We start from the raw sequence: 21,352 nt of genomic DNA on the forward strand, positions 1-21,352 counted from the left end.
TGTAAAGCTTCTATAAACCAGGACATGTGACATTATGTCTTTGTAAAGCTTCTATAAACCAGGACATGTGACATTATGTCTTTGTAAAGCTTCTATAAACCAGGACATGTGACATTACGTCTTTGTAAAACTTCTATAAACCAGGACATGTGACATTATGTCTGTAAAGCTTCTATAAACCAGTACATGTGACATTATGTCTTTGTAAAGCTTCTATAAACCAGTACATGTGACATTATGTCTTTGTAAAGCTTCTATAAACCAGGACATGTGACATTATGTCTTTGTAAAATAGTAATTCAAATATTTTCTCATTGTTGAAGGTCATACATTTGCCCATAATTGCTAAAATATACTTCATTTGACCCTTGGTGATTTTTAGTTTTTATACTTTTAGATGCAGAACAAATATTAGATAATTCTCATTCATGGAAGACAAGAAGACTTCAATGAAATGTTTTCTATTCAAGGTCATTTGGATGGACAGACGGATTCCAAAGGTTACTTGACCTGTTTGACCTTTGGTGACGTAGATAACAACATTTGAATCTGTCATATGTAAAAAGAACAGAGAGAATATAATTCTTAATCCTAATTCTCTCCGAGAATGAAAAGGGGGATATAATCTCATTTAGTATATTTCATTAATCAAACTTTAAAAAATATGAGAAATCTACATCTGTGTATAAAAGTCTGAGGACAGAAAGTCCAGAATATGTGACCATTGCATTCATTCAGGTTTTATTTATTGTCCAGTTATTATCTTGGTTAACTTGGTTAATTTCCTGGCAGATGTTATTCAAACTTTTTAAATTTGCTAAATGTCATTATTTTTATTATGAATTATTTAAATTAGTGCTTATGATAATAGCACTGTTGCCTTGTAGTAAAACCATGCTCGATTAATTTGTTTGGGTGGAAGTGACATTTATTTCCACATTTGCTGAGTTTCAAAGTGTCCATTTTTTCGATGAAAATTTGGAGTGAATAAGTCTGACTGACCTGCATGTTATTTCTTTTTTACAGTATATTGTAAATGCTGAAAATAAAAATGGCACTTCTCTAACATGTATAAACTATATATAAATCATTCAAAATTAATGAACCATAACTAAAGGTGCAGGACCAAAAATCTTCCATGGAAATGCCAGTGCTTATACAATTGCATACAAGATACCTGATTGACCTATCATACATGTCTCCCTTTAAACTGACCTCATTAAACACAAACTCTTTTAAACATGTGAACTATGCAACATTTTCTAAGTCATTTGACCATGACCAAGGAGGGCATAATGAATGTGATGTTCCTATGCTAAAACAACTGCATACCCAATACTATTAACCTACCCACTGAAATTGCTTAGCAAAGCTTTACCAACTGCTCTGAGACCAGACAAGTATATCATGTGTGTAGCAATAACCAAACAGGTAGCTGATAATCAAACCATTGCTGTGACATTGTGATGATTTATTTTTTTGAAAAATCAACCCTCCTTAAATAATTGTTGAAATAAATATAAGATATATGTAATCAAATTTCACTTTACAAAGAACAACTGAAGTCACAATTAAAGCACAGAGCTAGAGAACAAATTTTTATTTTGTTTTTAAGGAAAACTAATGAGGATTGTCATGTTCACAAGGGCTGCCACATGTTTAGCAGGATCTGCTTACCCTTCTAGAGCACCTGAGATCACCCCTAGTTTTGGTGTGGGGTTCATTTTGTTCTCTTTAGTTTTTAATGTTGTATTTTATGTACTGTTGTTTGTCTGTATGTTGTTGTCAAGTTTATTTTCTACTCTTGGGTTAGAGTATCCCTATGGTATGTATTGCCTCTCTTTTTCACTATATTACAATTAAAGTTAAATTATCAAATTTATAAATCTGACAGTGTTTAGATATTAAGTTATAAGAGTCAAAAATGTCTGGTTATTAATTTTTTTTTCTCTTGACATTCTGGCATATGTAATATAAAATTCTTTTTTCATATTTATTAATAAACACACATCAAGTGTGAAACAATAATACTAAAACTATGACGTCAGCCTTTTTGTTTTGACTATTATTATTTTCTATAATTAAATGTCTTTAATCCTTGTTCATATAAAAGTGGTTTGTTATAGTCAATTCTCTAATTCTTACTCCATTTATCCTTTTCCTGACCTTTTGATTATTTTTATTTAATCAACGTGTGGTTCGTTTGATCTTCTGTTGTTCATTGGTTAAAACTCGATTATGACGTCAAATTTTCTTACTTTCCTCTGAATTTTCTATTGTGACCTCCTGAAAAAGGCGACCATGCCTGATGACCTCGCATAAAAAGAACATATATTTTGCGGACTGTTCGAAAAGAAGGATTAAGATTGTCTGCATACCTTCTAAAAATCATTAAAGAAACAGATTCCACCACCAAATCTCGTGCAATACCATATTTATCCACTCTCGACAGTTAAATTTTAAATATTTAAAACGCTAGGCGAACCTCGCGATTTAAATATGAAAATTTATCTGTCTCGAATGGATAAATATCGTATTGCATTGATGCAGTGGTAGAATCTATATTTATTCCCTTTACTCTCATAATATAATAAATCATAAATCTGACTGTTTTACAATTACTAATATCTCTATTTTACAATTTTGGGATATAGATTTGACCACTGATGTTTGCAATTTACATTATCTGCCATCATAAGGGAGGGAAAAGGGGGGGGGGGGGGTAGGAGGAGTCCTGATCCTGAAGTCCTGATAAAGGTCCTATCCCCCCTTATTAGGTATGAAACTCCTTCATTTAAATCTATCTTATATTAGACTTTTGTTCTCAATCAGCCAACATGTGACAGGCCAATCTTATTTGTGTCTCAATCATGTGATGACACATTCTTCGTCAACCAACTGTAACATTTAGTCTTACATAATGTTCAAATTTGCAAAATTGTAGTGGGAACTTTTTGTTCTTTCCTCAGCAGTATTTGAACCCATGGCTTATGCTAACTTGCTGTACAAATATGTTAACGTTGAAGACGTAGCTGAACTCTTCATGAACATTTAAATTAAATTATGAGTACGATCAAATTTTAATCATCAGATTTTTTTGTGCAAAGAGTCGCAGGTTCTCCAAGAACAATAATTTAATTATGGAATTGTGTGAGAACAATTCTTAATCTTAATCCTTTTTGAAAGGACAAAAGTAGGGGAGATCATCTCATTCAGTATATTTCCTATCAAATACTAAAAAGTACAAGAAATATACAATTGGTATAAATGTGAAGAATAAAGTGATCAATGGTTTTATTGGTAGTCCATTTTTTATCTTAGTTTTCTTGGTTAATTTTCTGGCAGATGTTATTCATGGTACAAAACATTTTTTTCAAAGATGTCTGTTAATTACACCTTTATCGGCTAAATTGTTTGGGCGGCAATGTCTTAATTTGGTAAATGTCAAGGTGGCAAAATTAAGTGTGAAACAACAATCTAACAGGTAGTCTTGGCCATTGATTAGACAGTGTCATGATGTCTCTTTCTAGAATCCTTCCATCCTTTAATTACTCCTTAAATACAGTTCTAGTCAATAGACCATTTTCATATTACCGACTTTTGACTCCGTGTACTACTACAACAGGTTAACTTCTCTGTGGTAGGACATCCTGGTTCTCTGTCAATTACCAGCAACCAAAAACAGTAAAATCAAATACATAATTTGTTCCTGATGATTTAGTCATGTATAGAGAGCATTAAACAGGTAACCTTCCCTTAAAATTGTACCGATTAAAATCTTTAATTTACTAATTTATTCTACATTCAATTGTTTGGGAAATGCACAAGAAGATGTCCACTTAAACTTTTAATTTAATATGTAGCTGTATGAAATCTTCTAGGAGGTATAGCCACTGATTTTGATTTGATGATGACATGATTTGATATTTTAGATAAGGTTGACTGCAGTAACTTTGATTATTCCTTGACATCACTGGCTACAATTGCACTTTGAGAGTTAACTGGTTGATATTAGTAACGTTGATCAATCTTTTATCATTCTTTGAAATACCCATGTATAGTCAATTGCACTTGGAGCTTGGATGCATAAACTTTGATCATTATTTGATATGGTTAAAAGCACTGATATATTTATCTATAGAAAAATAGTTTACTTTAATCCAGCAATTTGTACAAAATTTGTGTTAACATATGTTGTATATACGTATGCTTTAATCAAAAGTTGAAAGAAAAAAATCCAGAAAGAAAATAGAATATGTCAAACAGTGGCATAATTTCTGTGAAAGAGGTCTCAACTTCAATATGCATTGGAAACTTTGAGTATTTTTGTTTCAAGGATGTATCTAAATGCTTCAAACAAAAAGATAGTTTGATTTAATAAAACAACTTATTTTCACCGGCCTAAATGAACCACCTGAGTTACCATAAACTAATTGCCAGTTTTCTAATGTCTACTCCACAAATGTATATCAACTTCAATTAAATGTAAGTCCTATTAAAAGATATCTAAGTGAAACTTATTTCAGAAAACCAATCAAGTCCCTTAAATGTTGAAATTTCATACTAAACAAATTTAAATATATGTTAATAAGTTGGCAACATATTTTCTGTGTTGGAACTTGATGGATGACATCTGAGGACAGTATGAAAAAAATCTCTCTTATATTTAATCGCTATACTATGACAGATTTAGTTATTTAATTATTATCACTGAGCAGTTAATATGCCCTATCCCCACTTGTTAATTTATATGCAAATAATATCAAAGACATCCACTAACTTAAAATTGTACTGCAATTATCAAGCCAGCATGAAACACCAATATCAAGCTGTTCTCATGTCTCAAATTCATGATTTATTATTTTTTAACATTTTAAAAATAATTTAAACAATTAAATTGAAATCTGAAAACTTGTATCTGCTGAGAATTTAATCCTTTTATAAATTCTACACATTTCATGGAAGTTTAGTTTTACCATCATTACACTACCTTAACCTGTATTTTGTTAATTTAATCAACAGAACAGTCTTATATGAATCATTTTTATTCACAGTAAAAAATCAAATCTGAATATTCTTTACTTAATCATCAATCTTTAATTTTAATTGAATTTCATATATATTTTGTTTTGGTTGCTTTGAATAACTTCAGTCCTGCATCCTTTGCTTTTTCAAGTTGGGCCGTCACATCCAAAATAAATATGTCTAGATTTATCCAATAAATGCAAGGTTTTTTTGGCAAATTCTGATAAATAAAGTTTGTAAGCAGGAATGGGCCAGGTTAAACACCCCTGTCCTAGTCTGTGCCTGATTTGCATCTATGAGTACTTGAATGCGATTGGTCAACTTTAACTTTTTTCCAATGGTTTCAACTTCAAGAGGCCAATTGCAGCCGAACTGTCTGAAGTTTTTATTCAGTTTGTGAGTTTAACTTATATAGTTTACATATGAACAACTTTTAGATAAACTGAGTTTGTTATAATCCTACAATGACAATTTGATCATTTAAATATTTGCCATGAAAAAAAGTATTTCATATCCATTTAAATATGTCACTTGTATGATGGAATAGCTGGCAACAGTTGGAATAGAGGTTGAATTAGTGTATTAATGGAGTCAAGCAGTCAGTTGTATTAAGTGTTACTTCATGCAAACAAAGAGAAAAACAATATATATGTTATATGATATTTATTGTTTCAGGGTTTTGCATTATACACATTTCATTGTCAAATCAACTATCTGTTTTTATGATCCCCTGAATAAAACAGATGATGCCCCTGCTTGCATATCATATAAAGAAAGATAACTGAAGAGAAGTAAAAGTGACCCTACCCAAATCTGTACTTGATCTGTGTGTTGTGTTTACAAGTATTGTGTGTATCAGTTTCATAAAATTTGGTTGATGCAAACATAAGTGAAGAGACGGAAATGAAAAGTTCAGTAATTTTTCTATTGGTTATGGGCCAATTTACTCTAGAACAGTTAAAGTGACACCCCAAAATTCAAACCTGATCTGTATTTTGCAGTAATAAGCATTGTGTATAAGTTTCATAATATTTGGTTGGGTCAAACTAAAGTCAGGAGAATGGAAACAAAAATTTCAGCAACTTTTCGTTTGTAAAGCGAATAATTCTACAACAGTTAAATAGTTATCAAAGGTACCAGGATTATAATTTAGTATGCCAGACGCACGTTTCGTCTACATAAGACTCATCAGTGACGCTCATATCAAAATATTTATTAAGCCGAACAAGTAAAAAGTTGAAGAGCATTGAGGATCCAAAATTCCAAAAAGTTGTGCCAAATACGGCTAAGGTAATCTATGCCTGGGATAAGAAAATCCTTAGTTTTCGAAAAATTCAAAGTTTTGTTAACAGGAAATTTATAAAAATGACCACATTATTGATATTCATGTCAACACCGAAGTCTTGACTACTGGGCTGGTGATACCCTCGGGGACGAAACGTCCACCAGCAGTGGCATCGACCCAGTGGTGTAAATAGTTATCAAAGGTACCAGGATTATAATTTAGTACGCCAGACGCCTAAAGTTAAAGTTATGCCCCAAAAATTCAAACCTGATCTGTATTTTGTGGTAATAAGCATTGTGTATAAGTTTCATAGCATTTGGTTCAGGCAAAATAAAGTTATATGAGAACAGAAATGGAAAACATTGGTAAAGGGGCATAACTCTAGAACCATTAAAATGAAACCCCCAAAATTTATACTTGATCTGTATTTTGTGGTAAGAAGCATAGTGTATAAGTTTCATAATATTTGGTTGAGGCAAACTGAAGTTAGAGAATGGAAACCATCTTTGGGATGTATGTTCAGACGCATGTAGATAAGACACGGATAAAACAAAATGCCCCACCTGCTATGGTGAGGGCATAAAAATGATAGAATTTGTTTATATTTAATACCAAAAAGTAGTATACATTGACTGTTCAAAAATATAGGAATCAAAATCTTGATGTCACCAATACAGAATAACGAATCCCTATGTTTGGCTTTCTCAACTTATGTTGAGACAAATATACAAGGATATTTTTCTACAGAGACAACTTATGCCTTTACACAACATTTGGTTTAGACTAAAAAACTTGTAAAAACTTAATTTAGTATAGCTTCTATAAGGGTTTTAGGAGGAGTTCTGAATACAAAATAGGTGCTGTCAAATAAAGTCCATGATTTGCTAGGAAAAATAATTTAGGAAGACATTGCACAAATCAAATAAAGTTCTATTTCATAATTCTATTACAAGAAAAATTTATAAAGAATAATTCAATTAATAACATTTATCAGCTTTCAGACAATGGACGATAGGTGTACAGAATGATTGATATATGAAAGGGTTAACTTCATATTCTTAAATTTCCTTAAAGTGAAAAAAACAGCTCACCGTCATCAGCCCCAAAATCTTGACTCTCCACAAAATCGACCATATCTAAAAATTCACTGGCATGTGTGTGAACATGTTCCTCCATTTTAGTTTGTTATAATGAACCTGTCTGTCCACTAAATATTAATGTATCAATAATTATATGTCAGTAAGTAAGAAGAGGGCACCTGTTACACGAGATGTAGTGTCACCAATATGTTACCAGCATCTGTCAATATCACTGAGGAAAATAATCATTAAATGTTTTATAAATATCATTTTCATAATTATTTAATTCAAATTTTCAAAGATAAAGAGATAATTTGGATTTTAAAGAGGATTTGATTTTAGATAGAAAGTATATTTTTTCGCTTGCTACTAATTGAATTTGTAAACAAGTGTAAAGGATCTTGAATAGCAATTGAATATAATTTAATAAGAATGAAACACAATTTCTCTCTCCCCCCCCATAATAACCCATAATTACTAAAACCCAAATATTCATACCCTCACTGTTCCCTCATATGAATTGTACATAAAAAGATAACAAGATAAACCCAAATTTAAGCAGCACACTGCCAACAATAGATTTAGAACTCCTAAAAAAAAAACACTTGACAAATAAAGTCCAACTTATGACAGTGTACAAGTCCAAATAATTATGAAGGCTTGAAAGGCTATTATTTTTTTTCTTTGAATCCTTACATCGACATCGATGTAATTATGGCGTCAAAGAAAAAAAAATATAATAGCCTTTCAAGAGGTCATAATTATTTGGACTATACAGAGTACATGATTCCTGAGTAAATTCACAAAATAATTCAAAACAAAATATCATTTAAAAAGTTTATGCCTTTTATCTACCATAGAATTAAATATATATCTCTTAAATAAACGAACAATCTCCATCACAGAGTTCATACCATAGTCATGCTCCTCAATACTACACTTAATATGACCTCTTGATATTGAGTGTACTGTGACTTTAGTCCATAGTATTGAACGGTACGTATTATGATATCAGAGCTGGAATTGATAAACGAACACACGTACCTGAGTTTTAGAGTCGATGTGACATCTAATTCCTTGTAAACTACTTGTATATATATACACCCCAAATCAACCAATTTAGCAGAGTCGGAAGAACAAATTATTGGACATGCAAATATCCAACAGATGCACAGATCAGAAAAACTTAATGGCCACTATATGATCCTTAGGCTGGACATTAAAAAAAACCCACATAAAACAGATAACAGGAATTGCCAAATTATTCAACAGACCACTATAAAACTAAAATCTTAAAACCTTGATGTATAAACAAACTAATGTATCATGGTATACAATAGAAAGCAGGACTATGAATTCAATAAATTATTGAAGTGATGTTCTATAAGGCAAAATGGCTTTAATGCAGGGCCTTAACTTTCTTTTATATATTGATAATATAATCTTAAATTGTATATGGTAAACCAACACCTGAAGTGGTGATCGTGTGGTATGGTAAATTGGGGGGTCGAAACTCCAGGTTTCAGAGTTGTCTTTTACCAAGGTAACAGATATATATCTACATGAAAGACAATGGCAGCTGAGCGAAAGTTTGAGGACATCATATATTTTACTTGGGTTAAAGTTGGAAGGTTTTTTTTCTATTTGATTACAGATATTTCTATCTCAAAAGATAAACCAAAAGACATAACTGTACACATATCCTTGGGGGCTATGTTAAACCTGGAAGTAAACCCTTGTAAGAATATGTTTGCCTAAATACATGATCAACACATCAGAAACCTAGTCATTGGTGATCTGCATGTTATAACCTGTGATCTGCATGTTATATCCTAGTCATTGGTTATCTGCATGTTATATCCTAGTCATTGGTTATCTGCATGTTATATCCTAGTCATTGGTGATCTGCATGTTATAACCTAGTCATTGGTTATCTGCATGTTATAACCTAGTCATTGGTGATCTGCATGTTATAACCTAGTCATTGGTGATCTGCATGTTATATCCTAGTCATTGGTTATCTGTATGTTATATCCTAGTCATTGGTGATCTGCATGTTATAACCTAGTCATTGGTGATCTGCATGTTATAACCTAGTCATTGGTGATCTGCATGTTATAACCTAGTCATTGGTGATCTGCATGTTATAACCTAGTCATTGGTGATCTGCATGTTATAACCTAGTCATTGGTGATCTGCATGTTATAACCTAGTCATTGGTGATCTGCATGTTATATCCTAGTCATTGGTGATCTGCATGTTATAACTATGGTCATTGGTGATCTGAATGGTATAACCTAGTCATTGGTGATCTGTATGTTATATCCTAGTCATTGGTGATCTGCATGTTATAACCTAGTCATTGGCGATCTGCATATTATATCCTAGTCATTGGCGATCTGCATGTTATAACCTAGTCATTGGTGATCTGCATATTATATCCTAGTCATTGGTGATCTGTATGTTATAACCTAGTCATTGGTGATCTGCATGTTATAACCTAGTCATTGGTGATCTGCATGTTATAACCTAGTCATTGGTGATCTGCATGTTATAACCTAGTCATTGGTGATCTGTATGTTATATCTTAATGTTAGGAACCTAGTCATTGGTTATCTGCATGTTATAACCTAGTCATTGGTGATCTGCATGTTATAACCTAGTCATTGGTGATCTGCATGTTATAACCTAGTCATTGGTGATCTGCATGTTATATCCTAGTCATTGGTGATCTGTATGTTATAACCTAGTCATTGGTGATCTGCATGTTATAACCTAGTCATTGGTGATCTGCATGTTATAACCTAGTCATTGGTGATCTGCCTGTTATATCTTAATGTTAGGAACCTAGTCATTGGTTATCTGCATGTTATAACCTAGTCATTGGTGATCTGTATGTTATGACCTAGTCATTGGTGATCTGCATGTTATAACCTAGTCATTGGTGATCTGCATGTTATAACCTAGTCATTGGTGATCTGCATGTTATAACCTAGTCATTGGTGATCTGCATGTTATATCCTAGTCATTGGTGATCTGCATGTTATATCTTAATGTTAGGAACCTAGTCATTGGTGATCTGCATGTTATATCTTAATGTTATCAAAGGAATGTGGTATCTGTCAAATAACAGAACTTTGATCTAGTCTCCACTTTATTTTTCAGAAGTTTTTAAGTTTTGCAACAATTCATTCTGAGATGAACATTAAGTGTTTTAAACATAATCTACTGGTGATGACGTTAGCCTCTAGATGTTTTTTTTGCTTCTTGCAACATTGGTTGCTACAAAACATAAAATACAGAAATGTAAACTAAGTGAAAAACATTGAATATACTGAATAATTTTGACAAGAAATACCTCTTTCCCTACCTAACAGTGACTTCAGTATAAACCCTGTGTATTGCTTGTGATTGCTGCTGTCAGTGTAAAATTATTTTGTTTGAACTGTAAAAAGTGAGATTCAATTTTAAAGAAATATACAGAATTTTTTAAAAAATCAAATGTTAACACAGACTGACTGAACCTCAGATGATGATACTGATGATAGAATCTAGGATCTATATATAGGATTATAGTTGCTATTATGTAGAGAAATAAGTTGTGATCATAAATGCTCAATTGTTACTTTAATAGTTAATAACCCTTAAAAACATGAACACCGATCATATATTGGTTACTTAGCACATACTCTATTATTAAGAATTTATAATGTTAATTTGGCAATCAGGGAGTCTGAAAAACAATAGGGTCACTTTTCAATTGTCTTATAACATAATTATATGTTTTTTGATGAAAATTGTGATGTTACTTATTACTTTATTCAGAATTCTGTTAAAACTTGAAAACTGAATCATTATAGGTTACTTAGCACATACCATATTATTAAATATGTGCAAATGTCAATTTGACAACCCAGGAGTCAAAGACAAAGGTCTATAGTGTCACTTTACAACTGTTTTAATTAACACCTGATCATACAGTGAGTGCCCTTTTTCAAATTAGTTAATACAATGAAGTGTCTGGAGTGAGTGAGTATTTCAAATAAAGTTTACATGCTTGGTCTAAATGTACCGTCTCATCACTGTGGACTTTTCAAAAGAGCAAATACATAATAAGAATGCTTCCAGTAACTTTTAGTACCATAATTTTACAGTACTAGAAGCTTTTATTTGCACTCCTGATCTTTAATACATGATCTTCAATAACAAGCACACTGGTCAAGAAAATAGCAAAGATCTCAATAACAAACACACTGTCCACACTAGGGATAATTTTCGTGGACAACGAAAATCAAGGGACGATAACTGTGTACTCAGACCAGATCTCAATAATAAACACACTGGTCAAGTAATGCAGCAAAAATCTCAATAACAAACACATTTGTCAGGTAAAGCAGCAAAGATTTCTATAACAAACACACTTGTCAGATAAAGCAGAAAAGATCTCAATAACAAACACACTGGTCAGATAAAACAGCAGAGATCTCATTTACAAACACACTGGTCAAGTAATGCAGCAAAAGTCTCAATAACAAACACATTTGACAGGTAAAGCAGCAAAGATTTCTATAACAAACACACTTGTCAGATAAAGCAGAAAAGATCTCAATAACAAACACACTGGTCAGATAAAACAGTAGAGATCTCATTTACAAACACACTGGTCAAGTAATGCAGCAAAATCTCAATAAAAACACACTGGTCAGATAAAACAGCAAAGATCTCTATAACAAATACACTTGTCAGATAAAGCAGAAAAGATCTCAATAACATACACACTGGTCAGATAAAGCAGCAACGATCTCTATAACAAACACACTTGTCAGATAATTCAGAAAAGATCTCAATCACAAACACACTGGTCAGATAAAGCAGCAAAGATCTCAATAGCAAACACACTTGTCAGATAAAGCAGCAAAGATCTCAATAACAAACACATTGGTCAGGTAAAACAGCAACGATCTCAATTACAAACATATTTGTCAGGTAAAACAGCAAAGATCTCAATAACAAACACACTGGTCAAGTAAAGCAGCAAAAATCTCAATAACAAACACACTGGTCAAGTAAAACAGTAAAGATTTCAATAACAAACACACTGGTCAGGTAAAGCAGCAAAAATCTCAATAACAAACACACTGGTCAAGTAAAACAGAAAAGATCTCAATAACAAACACACTGCTCAGGTAAAGCAGCAAAGATCTCAATAACAAACAAACTGTTCAAGTAAAACAGCAAAGATCTGAACAACAAACACACTGGTCAAGTAAATCAGCACAGATCTCAATAACAAACACACTGGTCATTTAAAGCTTCAAAGACCTAAATAAAAAAAACACTGGTCAAGTAAATCAGCACAGATCTCAATAACAAACACACTGGTCATTTAAAGCTTCAAAGACCTAAATAAAAAAAACACTGGTCAAGTAAATCAGCACAGATCTCAATAACAAACACACTGGTCATTTAAAGCTTCAAAGACCTAAATAAAAAAACACTGGTCAAGTAAATCAGCACAGATCTCAATAACAAACACACTGGTCATTTAAAGCTTCAAAGACCTAAATAAAAAAACACTGGTCAAGTAAATCAGCACAGATCTCAATAACAAACACACTGGTCATTTAAAGCTTCAAAGACCTAAATAAAAAAACACTGGTCAAGTAAAGCAGCACAGATCTCAATAACAAACACACTGGTCATTTAAAGCTTCAAAGACCTAAATAAAAAAACACTGGTCAAGTAAAGCAGCACAGATCTCAATAACAAACACACTGGTCAGGTAAAGCAGTAAGGATCTCAATAACAAACACACTGTTTCGGTAAAGCAGCAAAGATATCAAGATATATAATGATTCAAAAAAATTCAGGGAACACTTTTAGATTCAATTTGGCTACAGTAAAAAACTCAATAAACAAATAAGAATGTGCCCATCAGACACAGATAGTCCCCAGTGCTTGTAAATGTATGATAAAATCTGCCAATAATCAATTTACAAAAGGGAACAACTCATGAAAGGCTAAAGTAATCTTATCCTAATTCAAACATGATCTGGTGGTAAGGAGCATTGTATAATTTTCATAACATTCGGGTGTGGCAAAAAAAGTAAGATTGCAGAAACTGCATCAACCCTTGTCATCTCTAATGACATAGTACCAAAAGGTTTTTTGCAAGCATTACCAAGCCCATGAAAAAAAACTTTAATTAAAATATGATTGCAGACATGATTAAAAGTTCTTGATAAGTCCTTACAATTAACACTTTAGACCAACTGGGAATAATTTATAATTATAATATCCTGAACTTTTGAGTCAACATTTTTTTCTCTGCATTGTCACACGTTTCTAAAAAAGAATTCCGTAATAACTAACAATAAATGTTGTGTAAGTATTCCCCCCCCCCCGTTTTCCTGTGCTATTATTAACTATAAGGAAACCTACCTTTTGTGACTAGACTGATCAGTATTCTTTACTAATGATCCAAGTATTATCCATAGCAAATTTGATCAAATTTATACCAACATGAAATTAAGTATGATACACAGGTCAATTGGTTTCGACATCTAGATAATTGCATTTTTCATACAACTATATTAATATTCAGGGTAAATGGTATATTTTTTTATTTAATCTAAATGACATTGTCATATGCATGTGACAGTTACAATACATCCACAGAACCCTGGGGCTCTCTCTACGTTACTAAGGTCAATGTATTTTCTTAGCTTAAGAGGATAAGTATAAATCATGTACAAATATCGTCTTAGTTTCGGTAATGTACAAATATTATGAAGAAATAGCTGTTAACAAATTGGTTTTCCACTACTCAAGAATAGGTTAATTAAAGGAACATTCAACATCCTGAGTTTTGGTTGGGTTGTTGTCTCTTTGACACATTCCCAATTTTATTAAATTCCTGCCAATAACTTTTCGACAGACTTACTTTTGGATCTAGTAAATGCAATGTAAAATTAAACAAAAATGAAAAAAATAAACTTTTGACTACTCTCTAAGCCCTATAAAATAATAAAAAGTCCACACCCTAAATAATTACATAGATTTAAAATAACAAAATGGTGTTTTTTTTTTTTTTTAATTTACAGTCAGTAGTGCTTATTAACTAGAAGACACATCTGCCTTTCAAAATACAACATTCAAGTACATGTTTTATCACGCAAGAGCTTTTCCACTATTTCCACTCTACAATGGCTATCATTTGACGTTTAAAATAGTCTTGAGACAACTCTGACAAGGCTGAAATCTTCCTTAATACCACATTAAGTAACTTTCATCTCTCTTTTGAATTCAATGTATGTTTCTATACCCATTTTTCTCATACCATTGAAGTATTGATTTAAAATCTATAGGTCATACGACCTCCCTAATTCATTTTTTTACCACTGCTGTCCAATTTGACAAGAAAGGGAAGTCTCATTTATTTAGGTGTCACACTTTCAGACAAAGCTATTACTTTTAATGTTACCATAAGTTAAAATTCTAGATTTTTTTCCTAGTGGACAACCACTTAATAAACTTTTAAAATTGAAAAGAAAAATTGCCCTCAGCTTTTAACTTGCAGGACATCAATTCTTCATCGTTTCTAAGAAAACTTAATTAGAATCCAATCTTTTTGTTTTGTTGGGCTTGTACAAAAGGAGAAGCACATTATACGTCAAATCCTGTTTCGCCAGAATTTGATGGGAAATAAAATTACAACATATGATTTTGACATTTTTGTCTCTGGTCTTTCATGGATGGTGTTATATACATTTTGTACAATTACGCCAAGGTGTATAAGACCTATACTGTTATTCAATTTGTACGATGTCTGTCATAACAGCTTATTTATGATTTCTTCATCTTAAATGACAATGCCAACACTATGATGGTCGAATAAAATATTTCCCACAAATTGAACTCATGCTTTTGAATTATTTATATCAGAAATATGTTTTTATATCATTGATGGCACATATCAGAAACTGAAATGAAAATGGGCACTGACATTGATTCTATAATTTTTTTGTATAAAAAACTATAAATGGAAAATTAACGCTTTATTAATATACTACATCTGAAGTGTTTTCTGGAACCCATGTTATTTATATAAAGATAAAAGTGTTTAACAGTTCCCATGATGTTCAGGTGTTGGTATTATTGTTTTTTTTTTTATTTCTTGTATCCTTACAACACTGATAATTCATACCAATTAATAAAGTTCTTTTTTACAATATCTTACCAGTGATTGGGAGGACATCCTGGTCAAGGATTAGGGGAGATAACCCCTCTTCTGTCAGTTTCTCATCAGCTGAAAATAGAAATATTTGAGAATTAAAAGAGTGTCATATGGAAATGATATCCCATCATGCAGTTTTATTTGTCATTTGTATTTAATAGTGTTGTCAAATCGTACACTTTTGCCTAACCGGTCACTCGAATAATTGTTCGACCGATTAACCGGTTAACCGGTAGTTTGAGTTGGTGCTTGAAAGCCTTATCAATAGTACCCTACACATGGATATAAGATGTGGTATGAGTGTCAATTTGACAACCTGTTATCCAAGTCATAAATTTATGCTTTTAGAATTGAAGTTTTTCCTCTGGCATTATCAGGCTTGTCTGCGAGGATTCTTGCGAAGTTTGACTTCTAATAAGCAACTACACCGTATCAACTATAGCGTTTGTACCAACTTCAGATTGAAAAATAAAATAAAAAAAAATACTTGATGTCGTGGAATTAAATATGTTTGAAAATGATTATTCTTTCCTTTTCACTTGTTGTCTCCGAAAATGATGTGCAGTGTTTCATTTTGAGTGATTAATTATAAAAAAGAAGATGTGGTATGATTGCCAATGAGACAATTCTCCACAAGAGATCAAAATTACACAGAAATCAACAACTATAGGTCACCGTACGGCCTGTTTCTTTACTTTGTTTGCATGTTACTCTTACTATCACATATGCATTGAGCAAATTCACATTGGTTTGCATTTCACAATTTTTGAGTTAGCATTTCGTTTAAAGTAAGACTAAGCCTTGCAAGATGGAGGTTGCACATTTAGATGTAGGTTTACACAATATTAGATCAGAAACGAAATAATGAAGTAAATCGTAAAATTTAATCGCATTACTGATTTAGAGTTACTGCTAAAAAAACAAGTATACTAATTATGTTTCTTTAAGATCCTGCCCCGAGCTGAGAGACAAATTCTAATTAATTTTATGTTGATGGGATTAACAATAGCAATCAATTTACAGTCAAATTAATTACCACGACGACATTTTTTAAGTAAAACCTAAACTTTTAATAACTTCAATACAAATTTATATAAAATCTATCAAAATTGAAAAAAAGTCCGGTTAACCGGTTAGCGTTTTTGGTATTCGGTATTCGGTCGTTCGACCGATTAACCGGTTAACCGGTTAACCGTTGACAACACAAGTATTTAAGTGTTTTCCTAATGTACACATACACAGGCATATTTGTTTGTGTTTTTCTCTTAGGTACAGTTTTTAATACCGGGAAATATGGTTTTTATGACTGCAAGAGGCATCTTGAGAAAGTAGATCAATACCTACCTCCATAAGTGGAGAAGTAAAACTGTCGATTCAGTATCCTCCATAGAGTATCAATTTTCATGGGTATAGCTAGGTGAACCCAGAATTCAATGATCATAAGTACCTAAAGGCTAATTGTGTGCAAACATAAGCAATACCTCAAAATCAAATATCAACATAAATACATAATATTGGTAACTAGAGGCTCTAAAGAGCCTGAGTCGCTCACCTTTGTCAACAAAGGACACAGATGGATTCATGACAAAATTGTGTTTTGGTAATGGTGATGTGTATGTTCATCTTACTTTACTGAACATTCTTGCGGCTAACAACTATTTCTATCTATAATGAACTTGGCCCAGAAGTTTCAGTGGAAAATGTTAGTAAAAATTTAGAAGTTTTATGAAAATTGTTAAAAATTGACTATAAAGGGCAATAACTCCTAAAGGGGTCAACTGACCATTTCGGTCATGTTGACTTATTTGTAAATCTTACTATGCTGAACATTATTGCAGTTTACAGTTTATCTCTATCTATAATAATATTCAAGGTAATAACCAAAAACAGCAAAATTTCCTTAAAATTACCAATTCAGGGGCAGCAACCCAACAACGGGTTGTCCGATTCATCTGACAATTTCAGGGCAGATAGATCTTGACCTGATAAACAATTTTACTACATGTCAGATTTGCTCTAAATGCTTTGGTTTTTGAGTTATAAGCCAAAAACTGCATTTAACCCCTATGTTCTATTTTTAGCCATGGCGGCCATCTTGGTTGGTTGGCCGGGTCATGCCACACAATTTTTAAACTAGATACCCCAAAGATGACTGTGGCCAAGTTTGGATTAATTTGGCCCAGTAGTTTCAGAGGAGAAGATTTTTGTAAAAGATTACTAAGATTTACGAACTAGAGGCTCTAAAGAGCCTGTGTCGCTCACCTTGGTCTATGTGCATATTAAACAAAGGACACAAATGGATTCATGACAAAATTGTATTTTGGTGATGGTGATGTGTTTGAAGTTCTTTCTTTACTGAACGATTTTGCTTCTTACAATTATATCTATAATGAACTTTGCCCATTAGTAACAGAGAACTATATTTGGTAAAAATTTACATAAATTTACCAAATTAATGAAAATTGTTAAAAATTGACTATAAAGGGCAATAACTCCTTAAGGGGTCAACTGACCATTTTGGTCATGTTGACTTATTTGTAGATCTTACTTTGCTGAACATTATTGCTGTTTACAATTTATCTCTATCTATAATAATATTCAAGATAATAACCAAAAACAGCAAAATTTCCTCAAAATTACCAACTCAGGGCAGCAACCCAACAACCGATTGACCGATTCATCTGAAAATTTCAGGGCAGATAGATCTTGACCTGATAAACATTTTTATTCCATGTCAGATTTCCTCAAAATGCTTTGGTTTTTGAGTTATAAGCCAAAAACTGCATTTTACCCCTATGTTCTATTTTTAGCGGTGGCGGCCATCTTGGTTGGTTGACCAGGTCATGCCACACATTTTTTAAACTAAATACCCCAAAGATGATTGTGGCCAAGTTTGGATTAATTTGGCCCAGTAGTTTCAGAGGAGAAGATTTTTGTAAAAGATTACTTTAATGTACGAAAAATGGTTAAAAATTGACTATAAAGGGCAATAACTCCTAAACGGGTCAACTGACCATTTTGGTCATGTTGACTTATTTGTAGATCTTACTTTGCTGAACATTATTGCTGTTTACAGTTTATCTCTATCTATAATAATATTCAAGATAATAACCAAAAACAGCAAAATTTCCTCAAAATTACCAATTCAGGGGCAGCAACCCAACAACCGATTGACCGATTCATCTGAAAATTTCAGGGCAGATAGATCTTGACCTGATAAACATTTTTATCCCATGTCAGATTTCCTCAAAATGCTTTGGTTTTTGAGTTATAAGCCAAAAACTGCATTTTACCCCTTTGTTCTATTTTTAGCCGTGGCGGCCATCTTGGTTGGTTGACCAATTCATGCCACACATTTTTTAAACTAGATACCCCAAAGATGATTGTGGCCAAGTTTGGATTAATTTGGCCCAGTAGTTTCAGAGGAGAAGATTTTTGTAAAAGATTAATTAACGAAAAATGGTTAAAAATTGACTATAAAGGGCAATAACTCATAAACGGGTCAACTGACCATTTTGGTCATGTTGACTTATTTGTAGATCTTACTTTGCTGAACATTATTGCTGTTTACAGTTTATCTCTATCTATAATAATATTCAAGATAATAACCAAAAACAGCAAAATTTCCTCAAAATTACCAATTCAGGGGCAGCAACCCAACAACCGATTGACCGATTCATCTGAAAATTTCAGGGCAGATAGATCTTGACCTGATAAACATTTTTATCCCATGTCAGATTTCCTCAAAATGCTTTGGTTTTTGAGTTATAAGCCAAAAACTGCATTTTACCCCTTTGTTCTATTTTTAGCCGTGGCGGCCATCTTGGTTGGTTGACCAATTCATGCCACACATTTTTTAAACTATATACCCCAAAGATGATTGTGGCCAAGTTTGGATTAATTTGGCCCAGTAGTTTCAGAGGAGAAGATTTTTGTAAAAGATTACTTTAATTAACGAAAAATGGTTAAAAATTGACTATAAAGGGCAATAACTCCTAAACGGGTCAACTGACCATTTTGGTCATGTTGACTTATTTGTAGATCTTACTTTGCTGAACATTATTGCTGTTTACAGTTTACCTCTATCTATAATAATATTCAAGATAATAACCAAAAACAGCAAAATTTCCTCAAAATTACCAATTCAGGGGCAGCAACCCAACAACCGATTGACCGATTCATCTGAAAATTTCAGGGCAGATAGATCTTGACCTGATAAACATTTTTACCCCATGTCAGATTTGCTCTAAATGCTTTGGTTTTTGAGTTATAAGCCAAAAACTGCATTTTACCCCTATGTTCTATTTTTAGCTGTGGCGGCCATCTTGGTTGGTTGACCGGGTCACGCCACACATTTTTTAAACTAGATACCCCAATGATGATTGTGGCCAAGTTTGGTTTGATTTGGCCCAGTAGTTTCAGAGGAAAAGATTTTTGTAAAAGTTAACGACGACGGACGACGGACGACGACGGACGACGACGGACGCCGGACGCAAAGTGATGGGAATAGCTCACTTGGCCCTTCGGGCCAGGTGAGCTAAAAATGGTTAAAAATTGACTATAAAGGGCAATAACTCATAAAGGGGTCAACTGACCATTTAGGTCATGTTGACTTATATGTAAATCTTACTTTGCTGAACATTATTGCAGTTTACAGTTTATCTCTATCTTTAATAGTATTCAAGATAATAACCAAAAACAGCAAAATTTCCTTAAAATTACCAATTCAGGGGCAGCAACCCAACAAGGGGTTGTCCGATTCATCTGAAAATTTCAGGGCAGATAGATCTTGACCTGATAAACAATTGTACCCCATGTCAGATTTGCTCTAAATGCTTTGGTTTTTGAGTTATAAGCCAAAAACTGCATTTTACCCCTATGGTCTATTTTTAGCCATGGCGGCCATCTTGGTTGGTTGGCCGGGTCAAGCCACACATTTTTTAAACTAGATACCCCAATGATGATTGTGGCCAAGTTTGGATTAATTTGGCCCAGTAGTTTCAGAGGAGAAGATTTTTGTAAAAGTTAATGACGACGGACGCAGGACGACGACGGACGACGGACGACGGACGCAAAGTGATGGGAAAAGCTCACTTGGCCCTTCGGGCCAGGTGAGCTAAAAATCAACTACAAATTTGTCCCTCTTCTTTAAAAAAAGTTAAAGAAATTTAGCATAGTTAAGTTTGATGTTGGTAAATACCATCACCATTTTATAATGGGTATTTGGGTTGGAAAAGGTTAACTGCACATGGTGCCCTTGACCTAGTTAAATGACTGCACTGTATATGCTGTTCTCAGGTACTCATTTAGAAAAGTTGGTATAGGATTTGTTAAATGTGCGAGTGGTCCAAGATTTGTACTCCTGATTAAAACCAGCCCCAAACACAAGTCAGGAAAAGTGGAGTTGGTTTTAATCAGACTTATTTTTGGAAGGAGAATCCACAGTTAAATTCATCAAAAGATCAGAATACACTTTTGATTTGTGATCAGAGAATGTTGACATGCACTTTTAACTAGATAATTTGACAAGTTATAGCCCAGACCCTTTATTTAGCTTGACATGCAAACTGTTTTCAAAGTTAGAAACACTTGACACATCTATTGATAGTATATATACAATTTAACACTTCTTTCAAAACCTATAACACAGAGCATTAGTTATTCATGAAGACTTCTATTTTATCCTTTTATTCTGTAATAAGCCAATTTCTTTTCAATGAAAGTAAA

General features: G+C 32.9%; 1 protein-coding gene across 6 annotated transcripts in view; it reads right to left on the reverse strand.

The window, feature by feature from the left end:
• The window catches only part of LOC143082236 (LIM domain only protein 3-like), a 125,476-nt gene that overhangs the window by 70,203 nt on the left and 33,921 nt on the right, over positions 1-21,352 (reverse strand). For 4 of the 6 annotated variants that reach the window (XM_076257821.1, XM_076257822.1, XM_076257824.1 and 1 more), the window contains one exon: positions 15,629-15,697. In XM_076257821.1, the coding sequence (XP_076113936.1) occupies positions 15,629-15,697 (69 nt within the window). Of the gene's footprint in view, positions 1-1,002; positions 1,022-7,401; positions 7,518-15,628; positions 15,698-21,352 lie in introns of those variants that run through there. The other 2 variants (XM_076257825.1, XM_076257827.1) reach the window with 2 other exon arrangements.

Source organism: Mytilus galloprovincialis, chromosome 7 (genome assembly GCF_965363235.1).
Source record: "Mytilus galloprovincialis chromosome 7, xbMytGall1.hap1.1, whole genome shotgun sequence".
NCBI lineage: Eukaryota > Metazoa > Mollusca > Bivalvia > Mytilida > Mytilidae > Mytilus > Mytilus galloprovincialis.